Source organism: Neophocaena asiaeorientalis, unplaced genomic scaffold, assembly GCF_003031525.2.
Source record: "Neophocaena asiaeorientalis asiaeorientalis breed wild unplaced genomic scaffold, Neophocaena_asiaeorientalis_V1.1 scaffold78, whole genome shotgun sequence".
NCBI lineage: Eukaryota > Metazoa > Chordata > Mammalia > Artiodactyla > Phocoenidae > Neophocaena > Neophocaena asiaeorientalis.
In genome coordinates, this window is record NW_020175018.1 from 9,240,884 (window position 1) to 9,266,807 (window position 25,924).

The window sequence follows — 25,924 nt, forward strand, 5'->3', positions numbered from 1 at the left end:
TATTTGGCCTATTAGCATCCATGTACAGTACCAGGTCCTACAGATGTGGACATGTAGCTGGAGAGAATCCCTGACTTTCTGCCTGGGAGAGAGAAAGGATACATAAACAAGTATGTGTAATAACGGGTTTTAAGGTTTCTGAAAGCATGGTCAAGGAAAAAAGGCAGGCACTGTCAGGTCTACCCAGGAGATATCAAAGACTCCTCAGAGCTGGTGACATTTGAGCTGACTTTTGAGAATTGGGTCAGCATTTACTAGACAAGCAGACTAGACATTTAAAATATTATATAAATATCTAATATTTAATAATACTTAGAATATTATATAAATAAAAGTATAAAATATTACATAAAAATATTCCAGGAATAAAAGCAATGTGAAACAATATTATATATTTCACAAGGTTGATATGAGAGTAAATGATTTTTGGTAAGCTCAATTTTATTTAAAAACAATCTTAATTATCTTTTCCATTTCTACCCCCCCACACACACACATATACATACATAGTTCAAAGTCTGGGCTTCATGTTATCTCACATTTGAAATCTGAAACTGACAGTTTCAGTCAGACAGTTTGAAATTATGGTAGCTAGAGGAATCTTAACTCTACTGCATATATTTTTAAAATGAAAGTTAACACAATAATAAAAAGTACTACATGCAACCAAAAAGGCTAATTTACAAGGACAGTGGGACCCATTACTAAATTCTGAGATTTTGAAAATGGAAAGTCTCAATACAGCTTTCACAACAGAAATAAACGTAATTAGTTATTTTAAATCCCTTCATCACCATTTAAAGAGTTTCCATATTTTCCGTACATTATAGAACATAAATATTGAGAAACTGTTTCTGGTTATCTCTTCATCTTTACTTGACAAATTTCTCTTACCTATGTGACTTCTCTAAATTTTGCTGTAGAACAGTGTGGGCTTAGAAAGAAAAGATTTTTCAGAATTCTTCCTAGGATCAGTCTGAAATTCTAGAGGCAAATTTATCACACATAATCCTAATACCTGATAAAACAAAAGCACCAAAGCCAGGTTACCCTGCTACCTTGAATCTACCCCCTAAAAATAGTAGGCACTCTATAATAATTGGTTATTATTAAATGCCAGGTATTATTCTGAGCACTCTACACATTTAAAATCACTTAAACCTCACAAGAATCCTATGATATCTTTACTATGATTATCTCTAGTTTACAGGTGAGAAAATGAAACTCCAAAGAGGTAAATCCCAGTAAATGACAGAGCTGGAATTCAAACCCAGTCTGGCTCCAAAGGCCATGCTCTGTACTATCCTTTCTGGAATCTGAACTCCTTAGCAATTATGTCTGTGTATTACATACTTTATATTCACAATCATTCACTGGCCCCTAATTTATCCTAGCTGCTGAGAAGAGCCAGTAACACTGATTATAGTCATTCCTGTACTTGAAGAGTTCATAGTAAATAAACAATACAATGTAAGGAGTCAATGCTCCAAGTGCGCTCCAAGTGCTCTCCAAGTGCTGAGGATAGGGTGACTAATTCAGTCAGGGCAAGTTTCACAGAGGAAGTGATATAAGCAGGGCATTTAATGCTGAAAAGAAGTATATTGGGTGGGAGGGGGAACTGAGGAAGGCATTTTAACCATAAAAACATCTTGGACTTGCTGGGTCATATGGTAGTTCTATTTTTAGTTTTTTAAGGAATCTCCACACTGGTCTCCATAGTGGTTGTATCAATTTACATTCCCACCAAGAGTGCAGGATGGGCCCCTTTTCTCCACACCCTCTCCAGCATTTATCGTTTATCGATTTTTTGATGATGGCTATTCTGACTGGTGTGAGGTGATACCTCATTGTGGTTTTGATTTGCATTTCTCTAATGATTAGTGATGACTAACACAACATTGTAGAGCATTTATACTCCAATAAACATGTGAAAAATAAATAAATAAATAAATAAATAGTAGCAACACCCAAAAAAAAAACAAAAAGAAAAAAACCATCTTGGGCAAAAATATAGAGGTGGGAGAGAGCTAATCATGCTGGGAAATAGACATTCTATGTCTGGTTATGAAGGGAAGTGGTAGGAAACCAGGCTGGAGGTTGGGGCAAGGACAGACTGTGATGGGCCTCAAATCCAAGTAAAGAAATTTGCAGTAGATCTTGGGAACCATCAGGAGTTTTGACTTAAGAGAAATGGTGTGATTTGATTTAGGTTTTAGAAAGACATCTCTGGCCATCTTATAGAATGTAGTGATTACAAGGTCATTAGGCTGCAGGTCATTAGGAAAACTCCACAGGAGAGAAGCTGAGAGTGTGAATGCAGAGGGAAATAGCAGACTAGGACAGACTAGAGAGCAATTTAGGAGGGATAATGAACAGGGCAAGGGCTTGATGACTGCAGACTTGCAGATCCATCCAAACAAGCAACAGAGACTGATTAAATGAGGTTAAAGTTAAGACTCAGACTACAGCTCTCAAAAGCAGCCACAGTCCACTTAGTTATCATCACTGAGTAACTCACCAGAAATAAGACCATCCAGTAGTATTTAGAGATGTCTAAAATTTACCAGGGCTTTTTTGGAGCCAGAATAAAACCAGGAGAACACTTCTAATAAGAATGTATAAATAGGGATTGCCTACTTCCATTTCCTAGAGTCAGATTCAAGTAAGTAGTAGTACAACATAGCTCTATAGCCTGGCATGCCTTCAGAAAGAATAGCTCAAAAAGAATATGTCTTTTTAATGCGTTCCTTCTATATAATTGTAACAGCTGGGAAGTGACCAAATTGGGAAGAAATCTTCAACTCAAAAGAAGAGCCTTAAATCAGAAAATTTATCACTTTTTCAACTGAGTTTGGCTAAATGTTTAACGTTTTGAAATACAGTTTCATTAAGAAGCCAGTCCAGGGCTTCCCTGGTGGCGCAGTGGTTGAGAGTCCAATTCTTAAATTCACCCTTTTCTGGAAATGGGGGTGGGGGGGAATGAAAGATATAGATATGACAGAATAGCATCTATTATATACAAAGTGTTTTTTCTTCAGCAAACACTTGAAAAGCATTCATCCAACGTGATAAATTTGACTTGTAACAGCACAGGGAGAAATAAGAGGCAGCCCATGATAGATTATTTTTTAGGATTATTTTTCCCCATCCATGAGCCTGTAACTTAAAAAACATTTAAACAAGCCAATCATCAAGAATGGGACACTTTTAAACATATAAAAAGAAGTAGACATTTAATCTGGGATGCATTTATACATCTGCAATCTATCAATGAAAATCTTTGAATCTGTAATGTGGTCCGTCAAAATGGCTACATTTGGTGGCAATTGTGGATACTGACCCACTACTTGAAGAAAGCGGCTTCAGCAGGGTGCTTTGTTGCCATTACACTAAACAGTCACCTCCCAGGTTTTAGGGTCTGAAGAAATTAAAGAGTTTCTATCTGTGGATGAGAAAATTACATTTCTACCTACAATCCCAGACTGACAAGTTACTAAGAAATATGGAAACTGACCTTTTTGAGCAAGAGGTTTCAAAAAAATCCATGAATCAACAGTGACTTTTAGAAAAGCACACATCTAAAACAGACTTAAAAGATGATCTTCTTTAAAGGCAGTCCCAAGACTTTCCACTTGGGTTTCTCTGTACCACTCTGGCTAACTTACTAACTTCTATGGCTTCACAACAAAAAAAAACAAGAAATTGCAGAAATGTGATTACATTGTGGTATCACTACCCAAAGGTCCTAGTTTTCAAAGAGATATCCCCAATTTCTGGCCTTGCCATTGTTCTTCAAGCTATTGAAACAACCTGAACATGTATTACCTTTGTAGCCTAGCAGACAGTAAGGTCTTTCAAGGGGGAGATGAAATCTTCTACATCTTCCTTCATCTTTATCTGGTATGGTATCCAGCTCATACCCTGCAGACACTACACTTATTAAACTCTCACGCAATTAATGCACAAAATCGTATCTAGTCTCCAACAGTTTCTGCCACCAAAAACAGACATGAGGGGGAAAAAAACCCAGAAAGTTTAGCCACTTATAAGTTAGTCTCTTTAAGGCTGGGTTGTGGAGCCATTTTAAATGGTGACCCATTTGAACCTTATATAAATAAATCCTTTGGATAATATTCAAATGAAATGACAAATTCTGTTCCATGTCATATGGTGTCATGAAAAGTTTCCAGAACCAAACTTGACTTCACCATTTAAAGTGGATCAAATCTGAACGGATTGCATGAGTAGGCTGGAAGCATGACAGCACCTACTTTGGAGAAGAATGGGGAAAAAAAAGAAAGCTCAAAAGTTTCCAAGAGGAACAGGATACACCCAGGTCCAATTCCATTCTTTGTGAGCTTGGTGAATGCATGGCCCAAAAACCCACAAACCCAAATTTTCAATTCCAACTTGAAGATTCTATGGCTTAGACAAGTCACTATAGAAAGACTGGTGGAACCTTTGTGGAATCAATGTCACACTTTATACAGACCAGGTACACTGCTGCTTATGTTTCTCTGCCTGACAATAATGGGAAAATCAAATTTTATCATTTGTTTTCCATTTTGTGCAAATATTGTACATGTACGTCATATTACACAATGTTGGTGCAATGAAGCTTCCTTTCACAGTAACAAAAAAATGTATGAGCTGTGGATTATATCTATAATTTTCCTATTAGATAGTATTCTTTCAATGCATCAGGACATGAACAAGTTTTGAATAGAAATGTTTAGTCTCTGGATTATCAAGATTTTGAAGAAAGTAACTTGCAAGTTTCCATACACAGCTGCTCACTAAAAGAAGGAGGCAATCACCAACAAGCAAATAGGGAGCCTTGATTAAATATTATCTCCGTTGTCTTTCAAATCAGAATCTTTCAATCCACTTACATAGGTTACACTGTGAATAACTGAGTTTAAATGTTTTTTTTAGAGCATACCTGAAGCATGAACAAATGAAAACTCCATATTTAAGCAATTACATGCAACTCAGAAATGCCGATTTCCATCATAATTAGCCTAAGTTATGCAACATATTTTTGTTCCTTTTTAGTATATAGGTGATGCATGTTTTTCCACTTTGCTTAACTGCCTATAGTGAAATTTTAAAAATCACACAGACCATATATAACCATAAAAGAAAGGGCACCTTTTTATTTTTCCCAATGTACCATGTTTCTACATTGCTTATAGAGCTTAAACAAGAAACACTGTTGGTTTCTATATAAAGATTTCCATAAAATTTTTATAGTTTCTATAAATGCATAAAGACTGTTGGTTTCATTATAACCTCTGTTTCAGTGCCAGTGGAAAGAAAAATTACCTGCAGCTCTGAACAGTGATCTACATGTACAGGGATGGGTGGGTATGTTCAGACCTCTAGTTAAAGAGCTCTAAGACACTTGCTATATTTCATCAAAATATAGATGAGCACAGTGGAGAAGCAACTTCTAGCACACTAAACTCTAATCGCCACTCTTAGAACAAACAGGCTATAAAAAGTGCAATTGTGAGAACAAATTATTAATTCTTAATGTTTTAGTACAAGAAGTAAATCATATAATAAATAATGCATTTTTTTTTTTTTTTGCGGTACGAGGGCCTCTCACTGTTATGGCCTCTCCCGTTGCAGAGCACAGGCTCCGGACGCGCAGCCCCAGCGGCCATGGCTCACGGGCCCAGGCGCTCCGCGGCATGTGAGATCTTCCCGGACCGGGACACGAACCTGTGTCCCCTGCATCGGCAGGCGGACTCTCAACCACTGCGCCACCAGGGAAGCTCAATAATGCATTTTTAAATGGTAGGTGTAATGCCTATTGTACTTGACACATTACAAGGCTATTTATGGAAATCTCTGTGATATGTTATTATATCTTTATTCTAAAGTATCCCATACTACATGTTATAATTACTAAAGGCTCTTTTTTAATCTGAAAAATCATATGTTTTGAAACCAAAGATGAGGTTTTGATGAGAGTGGTGACCATAATTTGCTAACACGTTAATTTATCCTTTTCTCCTTTAATTCGATTAATATTCATTAAAACTGCACTAATCACAATGAATAAAGTTTTACCATTTATTTCCATAATTATGAATGAATACAGTAAACATAATAGAATAATTATAAATCCACTTAATTAATTACAAGGCTGTTTCCGGCAGGGAAAGATATTCATGTTTTGTTTTCTTATTTTTAATGCTAGATTGACATGTTGGTATCTTTGAGACCATTTCTAGAAATGAAAGAAACACATTATTGTGATTCTGTTCTTTAACAAAAATTTTCTATTAGACAGGCTTTATTAAGAGCCACATTATCTAAACTTGTAGTAAGAGAATGAAAAGAATCTGGTTTAAGCTACCAAACTCAAAGTAACTTGAAAATTGTGTCTGTAATTTAGTAATCTTAACGTTAAAAAAATGATTTAGACTAATTCGGATTACGCTTATGAGAGATACAATTTTTTAAATTTCACAAGTAAGTTGTTAGAGGTGTTTTTTTTTCAAATGCGGGATCCTTTCCAAGTCAGGATCCTACCAATGTTAATGTTTTAGTATTTAAACTAGGTAAACATTAAACAAAAGCAGATGAATAAATAATATGAACTATGAAAAGACCTTGCTTTTGCCTTTGTTGTTGTTTGTTTTTCCCTTTTAGAAAACATAGGCATTGCATATCTTTCAGGAATTAACAAAGCCTGTACTTTCAGGTTTTAAGATAGCAGGCCTACTAGATTTTAAATGAAATATTGAGTGCTACAGTGATTTAATGCTTTTAAACCATAGATGTCATCGCAGTCTGAGGGTGTCACAGACAACTTAAGGAAGAAAAAAAAATGGGGCACAGAGAAATCACTTTGTCAGTAATTACAATCAAGAGTCCGAAAATGTGGCTCAGGCTGCTCATTACTTCTTCCTTCTGTATCAAGACCCTTATTTACATTTCAGATTACATTTTTTATGAAACAGTAAGATCTATCAGAGCTGAGAGGACTGAAATAATGAGGGAAAAACATTTTAATAAAACGTGTTGGGTCTGCATTACTTCCGTGTCAGAAAGAAAGGCTACTTCTGTAGTGATGGATCATTTATTCTGCTTCTAAACGAGAAGCAAAAAGATGAAACTGATGAACTTTTACTGCCCATTTGTCTTTAGCAGACAATTAAGACAGAGAAGATCAAAATGGATTATCATACCACACAGACAACTGGCCCAACAGTAATACATCTCTGGGACCACAGATTTGTAACTCTCTTTTATCCCTCCCCTTTCTTCTTACTTCTTTTTCCACTCTAAAGGCAGTGCTAGCTTTGTGGCTCAAGGAGAGCCAAAAGGCTGGTCATCATTATTCAGTCACAGATGTCAATCTAACCTCCCTTTTTTCTCAGTTTCTAAAGCAGTGAGCCACAATAATTTGTGACAGATTCTTTTACTGTAAGGTACAAAGAACACACAGAATAAAACATCTAGCAGCAGCAAGCGTCTCTGATCAAGTGTGCTGGTACATGGGAAATACACTATATGTAAAAACAAGCACTAGTAGTTTAAGCGAATGGGGAGAAAAACTGGGGAGGCGGGGGGGTTGTGTGTGTGTGTAGTAATAAGTGCTATATTTTGTGGTAAATTATCTCAAATATTCCTTATGGATTGCATCATAAACGTTTTAATACTAGAAATGTTGTCTAGATTAAGTACACATTCAGCATTTAAAGCTTGTTTTAATAGAAATATTTCTAAGAATCCCTTTATAATAGCACACCAACCAAAGGGAAAGATAATTTGGCATAATCCAACAAATGCTAAAAAGAAAACACATAAGATCAGAATCCAAATTATAAAAATGTAAGTAAGAAATATGCAGGTCTCATTTCCTTTACTAATAGATCAACTCTTAAATTTCTTGGAATTTTGAGGTAACTTCTCCAAACAAAGTAGAGCTTTCATTCATCCTTCATTCTTGAGTTGTATGTGGTAAAGAAGGGAAACTGTGTGTCAAGTTGGAAGAGATGCTAAATAAGGCAGTGATGTGCATATCCTCCTAAGTCTACATCCAGCCTATGAGCATCAACCTCCAAATTTCAAAACTAAGTCACTGATCCAGACAAAGAAAACAAATGCCTATCCTAAGAGCACTTTAAAATAGCTAAAAGTTATTTTTTAGATTCCTACTATAATTGAATTCCAACTTCAGTATATAAAATACTTGTAAGATCATCCATTAACTAAAGTGAAGAGAACTAAGTTCACAACACAACAATACTTAATCAGTAAACTGGGCTCTATATGCAGTGACAAAATTGATGATAATCTATATTTCTATTTCTATCCCATATTTCACGTGTTTGTATGTGGAGTACCTGTATATATACATACTCTACCCAAACATAAACACATATATATACTCAAAGAACTAAACATGAAAAAATAAACACCAAATTGTCACAGTAGTTATCTGAGTAGTAAACTTTCAATGACTTGTAGTTTCTTTCTTTTCATTCTTTCTTTTATTTTTGCTTTATTTTTATTTCCTAAATTGCTTTTTGCTAATGAACATATTACCATGCAATTTTTTTAAAGTTACACCAAAAAAAAAAAAGATCATGGTGCTCACAAATTTTCAGATATAGCAAGAAACTATGTTTAAAGGAATAAACCCAGATGTTAACTATGTTATTTTAAGTTTTCTCCTACATAATTTTTTCTCATTGGGTAATTCAGATCATGGGACCACAAAGGTTATTTACCTAGACAACAATATTTTAAAAGAATGATTTTCTTAAGAGCTATGGCCTCAAGTCTATTCTAAGTAATACTTTAAGATCTTCCACCATTTAAACATTGTCAAAAGAAAAAAAAATTAATAAAAAGGTCCTATAATCTTTGGACTGTGTAAATTAAATCCAAAGGGCTCAATTCCATACCAACTTAGGGTAAGATAAAAATCTAACTCTCCTGTTGGAAGATGAGGCAAGGGGTAGAGTGAGAAAATTACTATTTTTGTTAAATCTCATTTTAAAGTCTTGAGATCACATGCAAAGCAATCCATACCAGTTTTCTTGGGCTCTTGTACAGTAAAATCTCATGACAAAGCATCTCATTATCCTGATTATCCACTTATATTCCTAAAGATGTATCAGATACCTTGCCCTCTATACAGCAAGCCACATTGCAAAGGTGTTACTACTACTGTACTGGATATTTATATTCCATTGTACTTATCCTCATTCAAGGACATTCTTTTAATATACAAAATTAAATGAATGTACTTCAGAAAAATGTTTTTATTATGTACAATATCCCACATGTGAAAGGCTTTAAAAAGTTGTTTTATTGTATAATCAAGAATGCTTTTATTTCAAAACTGCTTTAAAAAAGCATACCAAATTGCATGTTTGAACTAAAAATGTAAGGTTCCCCAAAAAGCTACAAAACATTACTAATATTTCTCAAGATAGAAACTGGAATCCAGAATGTATAACCTGGATCTAATTATAAAGAGTAGAGCAGCTCTGGAACTCCAGCAGTATTTTGTGAGTACAATAGTTCCTTCTACTCCATTCATTCCATGTTTGCAGAATGCAGGAAATTCAAGATGGCAAGACCAATTGGCCAAACAACTTTCACTACCATCATTAGAACCACCCTCACCCTAAAGACCATTCCCGTATGTGTATCTTCTCCTTCAAGGACTACCGTAACACAGTTTCATAATCTATTTCCAATTCCAGGAGATGTTATAAACTTCCATCCTTACCTTTTTGTTACGCTGGCTCTTGCCTGCTTAAATAGCATAAAAAAAAAAGTTCACAGGCAATCCAAAAAAGATTTGCTAATGAACTGCAGACTGTAGCAAAATAAAAAGTAAAATTTGTGATAGGTTTTCTTCCTTACTTTCTGTGCATTTTTCCCCTGAAGGTAACACCCCAAATCTAGCACCAATATTTTCGATCCTACTTCAATATGTTTTACTTTTTGTCTTGGGTTCCTAATTACTGTTTCTCTTCCGTTCTAAAAATTCATTTATCTCTTTCAGTAAAAAGAACAGTAATAATATGTTGAACGACTCTGAAATAAATTTTGTCATGTAAAAAATTAATTACGCATTCCGAACCTGGTCACTGTAGTCCTCCGGGAATTGCCTCTGCACCTCAGGATCTGTAAATAATTGACAGATAATATTAATTGGCTTTGGATTAGTGAGCAAGCAGAGGATCACACATTAATATTTGATCAGAAGATGATAGCAGCCCTGGCAGGGGATCCAAGGGGGGCAGCTGAGGCTGCTATGTTGATGAGCACAAGGAAGGACTCGGCAAGGCACTCCCATTACCCTCCTCCAGAAATATAAAAAAGAAAAATTTTAAAGACCTGATACTACTGTTAACTTTAGACTATTACCTAATGCAAAAAATTCTGCCAGCTGCAAATTGCCCTCGATATATTTTTCCAGAGAAAGTCAATCGGAAACCTGCCTGGCTTTTCTTATCAGAGGCCTCCTTTTCCTAGTTACAGATGTGGGCTTGATAAACCACCTTAAAGGCCAGTTTCAGATCTTGTGTGTGTTTGGGCGGGGTGGGGTGGGGGAGAGGGCAGGGTGGAGGGAAGGATCAGATAAGAATTCTTTCAAGGAACAAATGCAAAACTCCCTGCTTTTAAAAATAAAATATATCCTTCTCAAAATACTTATGGTCTCTTGAAAATAGATGAAGTTTTCTTCAAAAGAAAACAATACACTTTTAGCTTGTCAGAGTTAACAAAGTATCATGATATGAGATATTATGTTCTAACATAATTAGACTTGCTCAGAAACTATAAAAATACATAGGTGAAGATATCTTTCATGACCATCTGTTTAAAATAGAATTAGGAAAGGGGTCACTTGATTCTTCAATCATAATTGCAAGATAATCCAATGGCATCGTCTGTAAGTCAATACAGAAGTGTACTAATTAAAAGCTATTAGCACTCCACTTGCTATTGATTAGGAAAACATTCAATCTTTTCTAATAAGAGAGAGATCTGGTTCCTCAGAGACACATTAAGAAGAGTGATCAGAATAATATCTATTTGAGAAATCATGTATCAATGCAAAAGGCTGTGGAAAAGCACAATATTTGAAGGTCCCCAACCACAGTGATCACAATATATACTACTCAGTTTTCATATATATCCTTTGAAATACCAGTTTACTTCTCCATGAAAGTGAATCCATGTAAAAGTTAAAGCCCTCCATGCCACAAGATAAAAATGCGGTTAATTGTTCTGCAGTTAAAGAATCAAAAAGGGAGAAAATAATGGGCCTATTCACAAACTACATTTAAATCTTAGAAATACCAGTTTTCAAGTCATTGAAGTCAATGGATATTATTTTTCAAAACTCAAGACTAATAACAAAAGTAGGAATATTCAAAAGGTCACACCAAATGAAGAGCTTCCCAAAATGGGTGGTGCAGAAAAGTTGAAACTATTTGTAGATTACTTCGGCTCTTGAAGTGTCTTCTGGTTGACTTTCTTTACCCTCATCTTCAAATACTAGGAAGAGACCAATTACATGTCTAGACTGGGACTAGTACAATTCTGGCACAATCCCTCCTGCAGTATCTTGCAGGGTTACCCTGGTAAGTCAGAGGAAGTAGCTGTTGCTTCTATTCTCTCTGGCCTAAAGGGCTGAAACCACACAAAGACTTGGCCCTCTTGTGACAGGAGGCCAGAGGGCGCTAATGGTGTGGCATGAAAAGCACTAGGTCTAGGCGGGGGAATTGGGGGTGGGCCAGCAGGATGCAAAGAGACAGCTACGAGCCCAGCAAACCTCTAAAAGTGTACTGTGGGGTTGGGGTAGAGGATCCAAAAAGAGGGCAGTGGCTGTGATTCCTAACATATATGTAAATGACTTTGTCCAACAAAATAACTGGTATTTTAGGATTTAAAATTTGGTACTGAGATCTGCCCCCACCCCCCACAAAAATGCAGCTCTAAGTCCCTGAAGGACACAGTAAAACAGAGGCTGGAAAAGCCGCAAAATCATCTAAGGCTTATTTTTTTTTTCTTCCAGTTGTCATGTGGTTAACAATTACTCTTTACCCAGAAAACTTCACACAGAAATGACTCACATATAAATCTTTAATATCAGGTCCTCTTTCCTGCAATAGTTTGCTTCTTGGGAACTACAAAATACCAATGGAAATAAAGAGGGAATAAAACCAAAGACTATTTTTTATCACCATTTTCTGAGGGGATGAATATCAGAAACCAAAATTTGTGGTATATTCTCCAATTTAAAAAAATGTTTCTTGCTTGTAAGTGGGAAAGGAAAGGTCTTTAAATCTCTTTAACGAACTAAACCAACTGTTAACAAGAAACTACATTAATAATTAACTTGTCATTTTAAAAATGTATTTTATTCATATATACAACATAGAATTGAAAAAAGAGAAGGAAAATAGGTGAAAAGAAAAATCAACTTGTTTTAATACACTGAAGGTAAAGATGACCATGGAACCCCAAGATGGGGGTCATTCAAACCATCATGATTATCATCCTAAACACTGCCTCAGTGGTAGGCCACATCAACTAAACACCTTCATCAACTAAATCCCTTCAACTGCCCTAAGACTACCCCTAGAGTGAGATTCCCAGATTTTAACAAAATCATGTTCCAAGATAATACATGGATTATTATTTACTATGATTCAAGCATAAAGCTTTTGATTCCCTTTCTTTAAGGCCCTGAGATTTACAAAAGCAAACTTCATGGGTGTTTAACACTCTCAAAAGAAACATCAAAAAAAAAAAAAGGCAATGCTTTTTAAAACCAAAGCCCAACCTATATAAAGTTCCATTCAATTAGCTCAAAGATCCAGTCTGATAGTTAACAAAACTATGAAAGCCATTTTGTAAAAATTAACACAAAAACTAAAAATAATTTGCATGAATTTTCTTAAACTGTCTATTTTGCACAGGAGGCTGAAATCATGTTTCACATTGAGTCGATCATAATGCCATAATGTCACCAAAATATCGACATTGGAAACATCTGAGTTAAAAAGGTCCAAATACAATCTGCTTTTCTCAAGCAACACAACACCCGCCTTACTAACAGTTTCAGCATGGCACATGTACAAAACCTAGCACCCTGCAGTTCAGCAAACCGCCTTTAAATTTTCTGTCTGGCAGCAATCCACTTTCGTGTCTGTATGTTTTTACAAGTACTCTATGTATTTCATTGCATCAGCTGCATTTCTTTGAGTTTTAAATGGTCTGGTAACATTTTATGAAATGTTCTATATCTTTATATGGAAAATAACATACACTGGAAAACTGTGCATCGATCTAATATTTATATATCTATTTCTTTACCCACTATCCAATACTATAATTGCTAATGCTCCAAAACTTCTTCTCACATTCATACCCTCACTGCCAAATACAGTGTCACCAAACAGCTAACTTTCAACACAAAAATCTGCAGATGAGAGTACTACCATGGAAAAAAGTAACATAACAATTTGTTTAGGCAATTGGCAGTAAGAATACAGTTATCAGCATATGTCAAGCTTTCTCTCTAAGAACTGTCCCTCTGACAGAAAACTAAGAACATATAGTAATGCATTACCCTTCTTTCTCAGAAACTTTCTCCAGGTTCAAGTAATAGATTCTTACAAAATTAAAAATCAACTTCATCATCTCCCAGGAAAATACAATCTTTTCGTTGAAAAGTATTTAAAATATCTTGCTAGCAAGATGTATGGTACAGAAAAGTCCACACATGACTTAACCACATAAGGCTAAAAGAGACAGCTGGCTCTAGAACAAGGTTTCGCATTATGTCAATCTGACCAGCCAGTACCTTCTCCCAGCACTGCAACCATGCAAGAGGCTGACCCCACACAGACACATGTGCACCACTTCCACTGGAGGTCACAAAAGCATTTCTATACTTAAAACAGACATTTCACAGTACAGGACTCCCAACAGCACAGTCTCATTCAGGTGCAGAACATGACCATGCTTAAAAGCCTGTGTCTTGACAACAAAAAAAACAAAAACCAAAAAAAAAACTGATCTCAGAACAAACGCCTTAGTTTTTTTTAAAGAAAAGCTAATTTTCTTCAATCTCAAGAGTCCATGTTTTCTAGTCTTTTACTATAACATACTTTTAAATCTTTAAGATATACCAGATTGCCACAGGATGTTTAATTAATAGAATAAGAGTTTGGGCAAGACTTACTGGAAAGGCACTATAAATTATTTTACACAGGATCCAAAAAACCTTGAGTTCTGCCTTAGGCTTAAAGTTTCTAGAAAACGTGGTAGACAGATCTTTTACAACAGAAATGCAAAATAATTCATAAAAGTACTGTGCTTATGTATGAGGACTCATTTGTAAATTGGTAACTAATAAGCATACACACACACAAACACACACACCTTACCAAATTATTTTCCTGTTTTTCTCTGTCACACCAATGACTGACTCCATTTGAAGGGTCAAGGCATGACACTTTAACTGATTATTGAAAAATACACTGACTTCATTTTCTGTGAAAGCTGTCAAATGTTACAGTCTTATATAACTGGAGCTCTTTTAAGAAATATAAGGGAAACTGCAAATATAGCCATTAACACGGGAATCTACACTGCTTTCACTTTTAGCATGCTAGGTATCAAGGCAGAAAACATTACGTTTAATGCCTACTAAATTTATCCAGTCATTATCTCTAGGATATTTCAGTCAATAAGAGACAAAATACTGAACACATTTAAAGCTTACAATGATAAAAATCTGCTCCTTAAAAGTGAGACTTTAAAATTAGCTATAGGACTTCCCTGGTGGCCCAGTGGTTAAGAATCCGCCTGCCAATGCAGGGGACACGGGTTTGAGCCCTGGTTTGGGAAAATACCTCATGCCGCGGAGCAACTAAGTCCGTGGGTCACAACTACTGAGCCTGTGCTCTAGAGCCCACAAGCCACAACTACTGAGCCCACGTGCTGCAACTACTGAAGACCGTGCACCACAACAAAGAGAAGCCACCGCAATGAGAAGCCCACTCACTGCAATGAAGAGTAGCCCCTGCTTGCCACAACTAGAGAAAGCCCACACGCAGCAACGAAGACCCAATGCAGCCAAAAATAAATAAATAAATGTATAAAAAATAAAATAAAATGGTTATGATAAATGTTATGATAGTAAATTTTTTAAAAATAAAAAAACTTTTAAAAATAAAATTAGCTATAAACAACATAATCTCATTGTTCAATTTCATGGAGTTTAAGATACTATCTTCCTCTCCCTAAAAACCATAAATGTTAATCCCAGCTGTAATCAGATTTAATTTTCCAGATGAGAAGATGGGAATATGCTGCAAACGGGTAATAGTCCATTACACTGCTCTTTCCCTAACGACATTTTAACTTTTATATATTAAAAATGTAGACCCTCAGAAAATAGTCCGAGAAGTTGTACATTTTGAGGACAAACTCAATCTTCCTCCAAACACACTTAAAAATAAACTTTCTTTTAATCTTCAAGAAGAAAAGTTAATTTTTTGTATAATGTAGAATTAAAGTTTCTTGACAGTACGATTGCAAACTGGACTGCACTAAACTAATAAAGAGCTTCAAGGACACTACCTATTAAATGTTATAGCTATAAAAAGTCAGCTTCGCTTACTTTATATTATAAAATACTTGAACCATTAATACAATTATTCTAGTAAATTATTTCATTTATGATAGTTAAAATTCACTTATTAAAAAAATATTTTTGGAAAGAATATTTCACATAGTAAAAAAAAAACAAAACAAACAAAAAAACACATTTTCCTTTTCCATGACAATAAAACAAAATGGTTTATGTTGTCTTTTTTTTTAATTTTTTTAAATTGAAAATTACTCTTTTCAAAAAAAATTACTGATTCCAAAATGCAGTATACTTCACTAATTTTAAAAAAATCATCTCAAAGTACTTTAAATGAAGTATTGCATGCACAAATGGAATTTCTTACTTTAAAAATCTATTCTAGGTATAACCTTTTTGCTATAAAACATGAAGACTGTAAGACATAAAAACTTTGAGTCATCACCAATTTTAAACCATGTTTCTATTCCAGCCTTTCCCCTCAACACTGGCATTTAAAATACATTCAAATACTACTTCACAGCAATCAGCCTGACAAACACAGGAACAGTTCACCATCTACAGCTATAATGAAAATCCAAACAGCATTATTCAGTAAAGGAGAGCACAACCCACCACAGTATGGCAAGCAATGGAACCAGATTCCTCCACAAACTAACATATTCTGCCTTTCAGATACATCCTGCTCTGATGTGACTATTTATGAATAAACAGAGGACACTGACCTATTGTTTTCAGTGGTTGGAGTTATGAATATAGTACAGTTACCAGTTAAGTGAACCAACAAGTACTAAATGCATCAGCTGTTCTACAAATAATGAGTTCATTGACTTTACGCAGTAAAATCTACAGAGTTTCATCTTTCTTCCTAGAGAATGCTGATAGCTTTTGACCAGTAAATAAATGCCACTACTTACTGATAATCTGAAATATTTCTCATAACCAGTTTCACCTACAGGAAATATACATCTGATCGTTAACCAAACCTTTGCTGCATAAACCCAAAAATCAAACCTAAGTCAAATTCCAAAGGGAACTTTTAAATGGAAAAGAGAGGGTGTGCTGGAAGGGAAAAAAAAAAATCAAAAGAACATGCTCACTTACACTTACCTTTTTCCCTACTGAATATACTAGTTTTCAACTTTCATTATTATTTAAGTATTTAGGGTTTCTTACATTGGTTCAAAGTTTGGAACACTAATCCATAAAAATCTATCAAACTGATAAATACTGATGAAGGTTTTTAATGGTTATAATCTCAGGCTTCCATTTAATTTCTCTATGAGTTAAGATTAGTTTTATTCCACCTTTTTGAATAAGTACTGTAAGTATAAAATTTTTATTCCAATGTGAATAATTACTTCAGACTTAACCTGAAGAACAGCTGTGCCCTTTATGTACTACAAAAGTGATATCACTGCATATGGTCTTCATTAATAGATATATCACATTTGTCAAATTTGGTGAAAAGAGATAATTAACCTACTCAAATACAACTATTGACTGAGTACCCACTATGTGCCAGGCACTATAATAGGCATTTTACATAAAATATCTGATTTTATCTTCATGACAAACCTATGATATTGGGACTATCACAATCAATTTTATCATAGTTAAAGAAAGCAATAGGTTATCACTAGTCCAAAGTTAGAATGTTAGTTATTTATACACAGTACGAATACTCTGATGTGACTGGCCCAGTTGATGAATACGCCATAGTCTTTGCTCTCTGGGAGTTTACAGTCTAACTCTAATAGAGAATACAAAGAATTAAACAAGCAATCATCACAGGGCCTGGTAAGGATTAGCAGAGGGGCACTGAGCCTAGTCCTGGCCGAGACAGAAAAAGCTTCAGGGAAGAAGTGGCAGAGCCAGGTGTACAGTCCAGGACTACACCAGGGTTCATGTCATACCACCACACGCCCATTCTGAACAGCCTAGTGAATAAGTATTTTGTGAGTCCAGGGCCCATGTTTTACTTAGCTTTGTCTCCTACAAAATGTCTTGCCGATTATATATACCCAACAGATACGCTGGCATAATAGAATAAATAGAATAGAATAAAATAAATTCATTAAATACCCTGTCTCTCCAAATGAATGAAAGGCCAATTTCAAAACATCCAATTGAAAAGAAGCCTTTGAATGCTACAGGCTTCCTAAAGATACACTGGCTTATAGTAGGCACACAATAAATATTAGTTGTTATTATATTATTTAACTCCAGTGGAGAAATAAGCAAGCACTATAAATTAGATGGCTACAGATGTATAGGTGTGCCTCAAATTGGAAATACATGTGTTCCTGAAATAAACTTTTAAAAGCCCAATTAAAAATTTCCCGTGGCCTGCTACTAGTTACTTAGAAATGTTATAACTTTATCAGAAACTGATTTTCTCTCCATCATCAATGGTTCAAAAATCCTTTAGATACAGTTTATTTGCCTCCTGGCATCTGTTTGCTAATGATGTGTAAACATCAAACGCACTAGGGACTCTCCCAGACTTACCGAAACCCTGAGGTGAATCTTTGTATAAATTGAAGGACCTTTCTGCTAATTCCTTTGCTTTCTAAACTTGCATTCTGGATTTCAGAAACAGAGTTTCATTAAAGAATTTTGCAGTAATAATTATAATGCTATCAGCTACCACTTACTGAATGCCTAGATATACCAGTCGTTGCGCCAAAGGTAGTTTATCATCTTATTTAATCCTAACAACAACTCCACCAGGTAAGTAGATGAATCCTTATTTTTTTTTTTTTTTTTTTTTTTTTTTGGGGTCCCGGGGCCCCCCCCGCCACTTATTTTATAAATAGGAAAAGTGAGGCTCACTACGAACAAATTCAGAGTTAAGTAACAGAGCTGGGATTCAGCCTAGAATTATCAGACTCCTAAGAATCCAACACTGGTTTTCCTTTTCGGCTTTATTTATTTATGTCCTCCTGTTGATCTCTCTTCTAGTCATTATTGTGACTCAACAATAGGAATACATCTGGACAAATAACTAAAACATGTTGTCATGAAACAGGCCTAACAGATTATGAATGAGAGCTTTCCAATTTCTCTATTTAAATTTCTTTGCCAAGTTCAGGATATAAATAAAATGACTCCAAAGTAACTAGCACTCAATTCGACTAGTAAATACAGTATTTCAAAGATAAATTCATATTAAAAAACTTAAGAGTAATTTTGAAAGCTAGAGGTTATCCTTGTATCATCTATGAAAAAAAATCATTGGCTAAACAGAATGAATAAGAACACAGAAAAAATGTTTTCCTGTGTAAGAAAATGCGTTTCCAAGTACCTCTAAACCACACTGAAAACTAAGGCCAAACTAGTACATACAGCATAGATAAAGCTGACACCCCAGCAAGGGAAACATACTATGCCCGTCAACCAGAAGACTCTTATACCAAACTTCCACCTCTCTTCCCCGGAGAAACAAGCCATTGTTGGCTAGTTGTTATCTGTATCATTAGAGAAGCAATACCTACATCCTTTATCACTTTTGTGTGTGTGCATGGTAAAATATACATAACATAAAATTTGCCATTTTAACCATTAAGAGTATATTTCAGGGACTTCCCTGGTGTCCCAGTGGTTAAGAATCCGCCTGCCAATGCAGGCGAAACGGGTTCAATCCCTGGTCCAGGAAGCAACTAAGCCTCGGGGCAACTAAGCCCATGCGGCACAATTACTGAAGCCAGCGCTCTAGAGCCCATGCTCCGCAACAAGAGAAGCCACCGCAATGAGAAGCTCGTGCACCGCAAAGAAGAGTAGCCCCCGCTCACTGCAACTAGAGAAAGACCGTGCGTAGCAACGAAGACCCAATGCGGCCAAAAATAAACAAACAAACAAACAAATAGAGTACACTTCAGTGGCATTAAGCATATTCACACTATTGTACAACCATCACCACCATCCATTTCCAAAACTTTTTCATCTTCCCCAGCTGAAACTCTGACCCCATTAAAAAACTCCCCGTTGTTCCCTCCCTCCCCACAGCCCCTGGTAACCACCATGCTTCTTTCTGCCTCTATGAATTTAACTACTTGAAGTACATCATGCTAGTGGAGTCACACAATATTTGTCCTTCTGTGACTGGCTTATTTCACTTGGCTCATCACTTGGCTTCAAGGCTCATCCATGTTGTAGAATGTGTCAGAATTTCCTTTCTTTTTAAGGCTGAATAATATTCCATTATATGTACATGTCACATCTTGTTTATCCATTCATCTATCTATGGGCACAAGTTTCTTTTATCTTCTTGCTATTGTGAATAATGCTGCTATGAACATGGGTATACAAATATTTGTTCGAATTCCTGCATTCACTTCTTTTGGATATTTATCCAGATGTGGAAGTGCTGGATCAGATGGCAATTCTGCATTTAATTCTTCTGAGGACCTATATCACCTCTGATATGTTTTAAGACCTTTATGTTATTAAAAAGCTAGAATCCTTAGCCTGGCCGTTAAGACCAACCCACCCCATTTCATCTCTATCTCTTAAAAATAAATCCCCAAATCTAGACTGCCTGATCATTCACTTTCCCACAAAACTTGACATGCTTTGCTCATCTTTCTCCTCTTTTCACATCTAAATCAGATGCTTCCAAAACATGCTGTTAGGCATCAGAATTTATAAATGTGGCCAAATATATATTCTTATATGAATTAACATTCAATCACCCTAGTACTTAAAAAAAATTAAAAAACAAGGAACCATGTCCTCTGTCAAAAGTGCAATGCATTTTACATGTAGCTGGTAAAGGAACAGCAAAACTGGCACATTCACTGACACTGCTCCCCGACTCAAGAAGCTCCTTTACTTGCTTTCTAGCACTCGTGCTCAGCCGGCAGCAAAATTCTCAACCTCTTCGAAGTTCCCTTCACATTATCTTACTGTGGCCAAAAGCTGGCTTCCTCTGCAGCCCTCTCAAGTGGTGAAACGTTTCCTCTCCACCCCTCCTCAGACTGGCCTGGAGGTGGGGTAGGTGGCCTCTGCTCCTTGCTGACACTTCCAGAACTTTCTCCCTCATTTTCCAAAACCCCAGATTTCAGCCTCAAGTCACCAGACTACACCCCACTCCCCACTCTGCTGTCATCTACTGATCCCAGGGTCACTCCTCATTCCTTGAATCTTACGGATCCTGGTGCACTGCCTGCCCTCACTCTACCACTACTCCCACCACAATCCTACCGATTTTACTACATATTCACATAGATGATCTTTCTAAATCCTGGAATTCTTGATTCCTTGGCCTCCTCCCCACCAAGGAATTTGCCCTCTACCCAGTCTCAGCTACTCACTACCATGGTCATACCCAAACTCTACAGTTACCAATAACTGAAACCCCCTCAATAATCACAATTTCAAGTACCTCAGTCTCCAACCATGATCTACCTCCTTTCCTTCTAGTTCATTCCCTAATAGCATCCCAACTTCATTCTTCAGTCCCACAGAGACATTCACTCTATCAATCTTTTCTCTGCCCTTCATCCGCCTCGGGTCTACACTAGCCTCCTTACCTAGCTTAAATTCTATTTTGTAACTGTTCCTTTACATACATCCTTGATTCCTTCACGCCTCTCTTACTTTGTCATCCTCCCTTGGCAAAACCACAATCCTTGTTAAATCCAGCTATCTACCTGCACCGCAACAAGAGAAGCCACCGCAATGTGCCTGACTGTGGCTGAAGAAAACCACACAACTGTGCTGACTAATCTAACTTTAAGTCTGGATTACTCACTGTAAGAGAGCTTTAATGCAACTTAGTAATTATACCACATTTTCCTTAAGTCATTACTCTCTCACTCTCCTTAGTGACTATTTCATACTTTCTCCTCTCCCATCAGACCTCCAACTTTCCCCAACCTCAACTGCCACCATTTATCTTACTTGCCCCTTCACTGAGAAAACCGAGCAATCAGAAGAGAGCTCTCACAAGCTCCCTCCAACACTCTACCACTAGTTATCTCCAACCCCACAGACCTGCCTTCATCCCATTACCATGAAGAACTGTTCATGTCCCTTGCAAAGGCCCCTCCTCCACTTGTGAGCTAGGATCCCATCTCCTCTCAGCAACTCAGTCATTGCTCTACCAATTCTCTTGTTCTATTAATTTTATCTCTCTGCTAGATCTTTCCCATCAGCATGCAAACAAACTGTTATTTCTACAAATATTTTTTAAAAGGTCAAGCCCACCTCCCCACCACGGCTACCACCCCATTTCTCTCATTCTCTTTAAAGCTATATTCCTCAAAATAGTATCTATATTCACTGTCACCAATTCCTGTCCTCCTACTCTCTGGAACCCATGCCAACCAAGCTTTCAACTCACCACTTCTCTGAAACGACTCATATACCAATGACCTTCTTACTGTTGACATCAACTATTACTCCTCAGTCCTCATCTTACTTGACCTTTAGCACCACTGACACCCTTGATTGCTTCCCCCTCCTTGAACCACTTTCATTTATTTATTTATTTATTTATTTATTTATTTATTTATCTATGGCTGTGTTGGGTCTTCGTTGCTGCGCCCGGGCTTTCTCTAGTTGTGGCGAGCGAGGGCTACTCTTCTTTATGGTGTGCAGGCTTCTCATTGTGATGGCTTCTCTTGTTGCAGAGCGTGGGCTCTACGCACGCAGGCTTCAGTAGTTGTGGCATGTGGGCTCAGTAGTTGTGGCTCACAGGCTCTAGAGCGTAGGCTCAGTAGTTGTGGTGCACGGGCTTAGTTGCTCTGCGGCATGTGGGATCTTCCTGGACCAGGGCTTGAACCCGAGTCCCCTGCATTGGCAGGCGGATTGAACCACTTTCTTCATGTGGCTTCCAGAGCATCCCACTTCCCTATCTCACTGCTGCTCCTTGGGCTTCTTGTTGACCTCTTCCTATTGAAGAGCCCCAGAGTTTAGTCCTTGGACTTCTTCACTTTTTCTTCTTGATGTCCTCCTTTGCTGGTCTCTTTCAGTTTCATCACTTCAAATACAAATATGCACTGTCAACTTTATATTTCTCCAGCTCAGACCTCTCCCAACTCCAGACTCATTTAACTGTCTACTCAACACCTCCACTCGGATGTCTAACAGACATCTCAAATTTAACATGTCCATAACTGAACTCCTGATCTTTCCTTCACATTCAGATCCAATCTGTCAGCCAATCCTGTCAACTAAATTTTCAAAATATATTCAAATTCTGACCATTTCTCTCTACCTCCTTCACTACCACTCTGGTTTAAGTCACCATCATTTCCCTCTTGGATTACCACAACAGTCTCCTGAAAGGTTTCCCTGCTTCTGCTTCTGATTCCTTATAGACTCTTCTTGAAACAGCAGCCACAGTAATTCTGTTAAACTTAAGCCAGGTCCTCTTATGTCTTCCCTTCACCAGCAATTCTCTGACCTCACTTCCTAATATTCTCCCCATCCTAATTCTGTTCCAGCCAGGCTGGTCTATTTGTTGTCCTCAAACATGCAAGCCATGCTTGCACTTCATGACCTTTGCCCTTGCCATTCACTCTGTCAGATAAACATCAAGGAATGAGGCATGTCCTATGAGTCTTCATTCACAAGTTACTTTCCCAGTGTGGTCTTCCCCAATCACCTTATTTAAAATTATAATTTTTCCCTACCCCCGCCATGCCACAGTCTCTTTTCCTGAGTTATTTTTCTCCTTAGCACATTTTACCACCCAACATACTATATACTGTCTTATTATGTTTTGCCTTACTGCTACGTATGATTTAAAATGGAAGGGATTTTTGCCTTTTTTGTTCACTACTTTATCCCCAGCACCTGGAATAAAGCCTAGCAAATAAACACTGAATGAATGAAAGAGGGAATGAAGGAAGGGAACAAAAATTCAACTACTCCTTCTGGCAAATAATTTGGTAATATATTTCCAAAGCATGTGTGTGTATATATATACACATAATGTATTATTTACATCATATATGTTCTATATATTATATATATGTTATTATTACATAATGTTACTGTTACTATTATTACTACTACTTTTACATTACTATTTTGACACCTCTTATAATCTCCCTCTATGGGCCCTCCAGTATTAGAGAGGTGTTGGGCTAAAAATTATCTCTTACAGGATCCTGCAACTAGGATACCAGGTGCGAATCAGGTTCTGCCCATCAGATCCACCTGGTGAGACTTGAAATCAGCACAGGCAAGTGGGGAGCCAGGAGGTAACACGAAGAATCTACTTTTCTGATGCAGAACTAGCAGGAATGGCATGATGGCTCTGGAAGCACAACCCTGATGGAGACTTCCTGAGCCCAGAGGGCAAAGGTGGGAATATCCTGGGGCTGACATTTAGGATGACAGATTCCAGATTCCCCCAGCTTCCTGATGTGGCAGAGGTAGTAGTTCTCTTGGTGTGTTACTTCTGTAGTGTTTCTCTGCAAGTTATTCCTGGAGATTCAGCCTAAAGCCTGTTCTTCCACCCTTTCCAATTATTCTGTAAGAATTCTCTGTATTCAATCCTTTTTCTGATAGGGTAGTTTCTCTTATTTTCAACTGGACTTTGACTGATACACATCTCGTGTATACCTCTGTCCTGTATTTATCACACTGGACTGTAATCTTCCATTTACTACTGACCTTCTCTACCTAACCCTAGCTTTCTTGACGGAACCACTTTTAACTATCCTTGAATCCTCTATACCTAGAACAATATCTGACTCATAGCACACAGTCATTTTTTAAGTAAGCTTTTAGACAGTTTCAATAGCCATTATAACATGAGAAAGATCTGGCATGAATATTAAAGTGCTGGACTGGGAATCAGCAGGCCTAGATTCTGCCACTATGTGATCATTAATAAGTCTCTGAACCTGAATTCTCTCAAATACAAACTGAAATTTTTTACTAAACGATGTTTCTTGACTCTTAAATTCTACGATTCTATGATCTAAAATCCTTAGACAACTCATTGCTTTGGTAAGACATCCATGCCTTTAAGTAACCTTTAAAGCAGAGTGGCCCTGAGGAAAGCACTTCTTTCTGGTTTTCCCTGTGGCCAACCACCCTACAGAGTAAATAAGACTCTCACAAGCGACAGAAAACAATTCTAAAGTCCTTTCAATGAAGCAAAATTCTAAATTTAAGCAGCATGGCTACTTTAATATCATTCTACTTATGATTTTTAAATTAAGGATTTAGGAAATCTGAACACTAAAATAAATATTCCCCATTAAGAAGCCATTAACTCAATAATTATCCTAAACCAGACCTACACACTTGACACAACAATGAGAATTTTGAAGACTCCACTCATCCTCTCTGCCTGGCTCCACAACTTTGCTTCCATGCTTTCAGTTCATAAAGTGGAGGGGTTTCCTCCTTCTTGCCATTACTATGAAACTTGGATTCTGTAAAGGCCCAGCCTCCATTTCAAGAACCAGTAAAACCTGGTAGGAGATAACAGGATTCTTGGTTTGGAGTAATTCTATGATACCTCTCCTCCGCAATTTGCATTTCCACAGTAGTCTTATAAACACCATCACCTGTGTGCTTTCAGGTTACAAGGCAGTTCTTCCTGGGTTGAATTCATCAAGGTTTCCCTAGCTTCTGGGCTCTACAATGACGCTAAGGGTGTGATGACTCAGTGGAGCCAGGTGAGGAACCAGGGCTTGATAAGCAGGGCGTACAGGATGTGTGGGTTGTTGGAGGTTGGGGGTAGAAGGGCAGTTAAGTGGGCAGCAGAGACTGGTACACAAGGGGAAGGGGAGGGAAGAAAAACAATCCAAACCCCACGGTGCCTAAAGCTAACCACTGTCAAAGTTTCAGTAACTTTTTCCAGCTCTTCTCCAAGCCCGAATAAACTAGGATTCTCAGAGAACTAGCCTGTGCTCAGGGTGCACCGAGACAAAGGTATAGCAGCAAAAGCTGTCATCTTATTGCCTCTCAAAGACTTGCTCACACAGTCCCTCACACAGATACCTTTGAATAAACAAACAACTCATCCCTGAGAATAGGAATGAGGCTTTGTCTGGGTTGGTTCTTCCCAGCTGCAGTCTGTGGGTGACTGAATTCACAGGAATGCAGCAAACACAGATTGAAGAATGCTTTCCCAAGACACTGACCACACATTCTCCCTACACATCCTAGTAGGGACAAACCAGCCCTGCACCCCACTGTACCACCACAGCCCTGTTCTACGTCCAGGCAGTATCTCACCCTATGAAGACAACCCATGTACTGCTGCCACAGTAGCTCAACATACAAGACCAAGTTCAGCTACACTCCTTTCTG

General features: G+C 37.2%; 1 protein-coding gene across 1 annotated transcript in view; it reads right to left on the bottom strand.

Annotated features, from left to right (window-relative positions):
* DENND1A (DENN domain containing 1A) overlaps positions 1 to 25,924 on the bottom strand; it is a 489,835-nt gene that overhangs the window by 385,213 nt on the left and 78,698 nt on the right. The window contains 1 exon segment of the mRNA XM_024762246.1: positions 10,118 to 10,161. Coding sequence (XP_024618014.1) covers positions 10,118 to 10,161 — 44 coding nt within the window.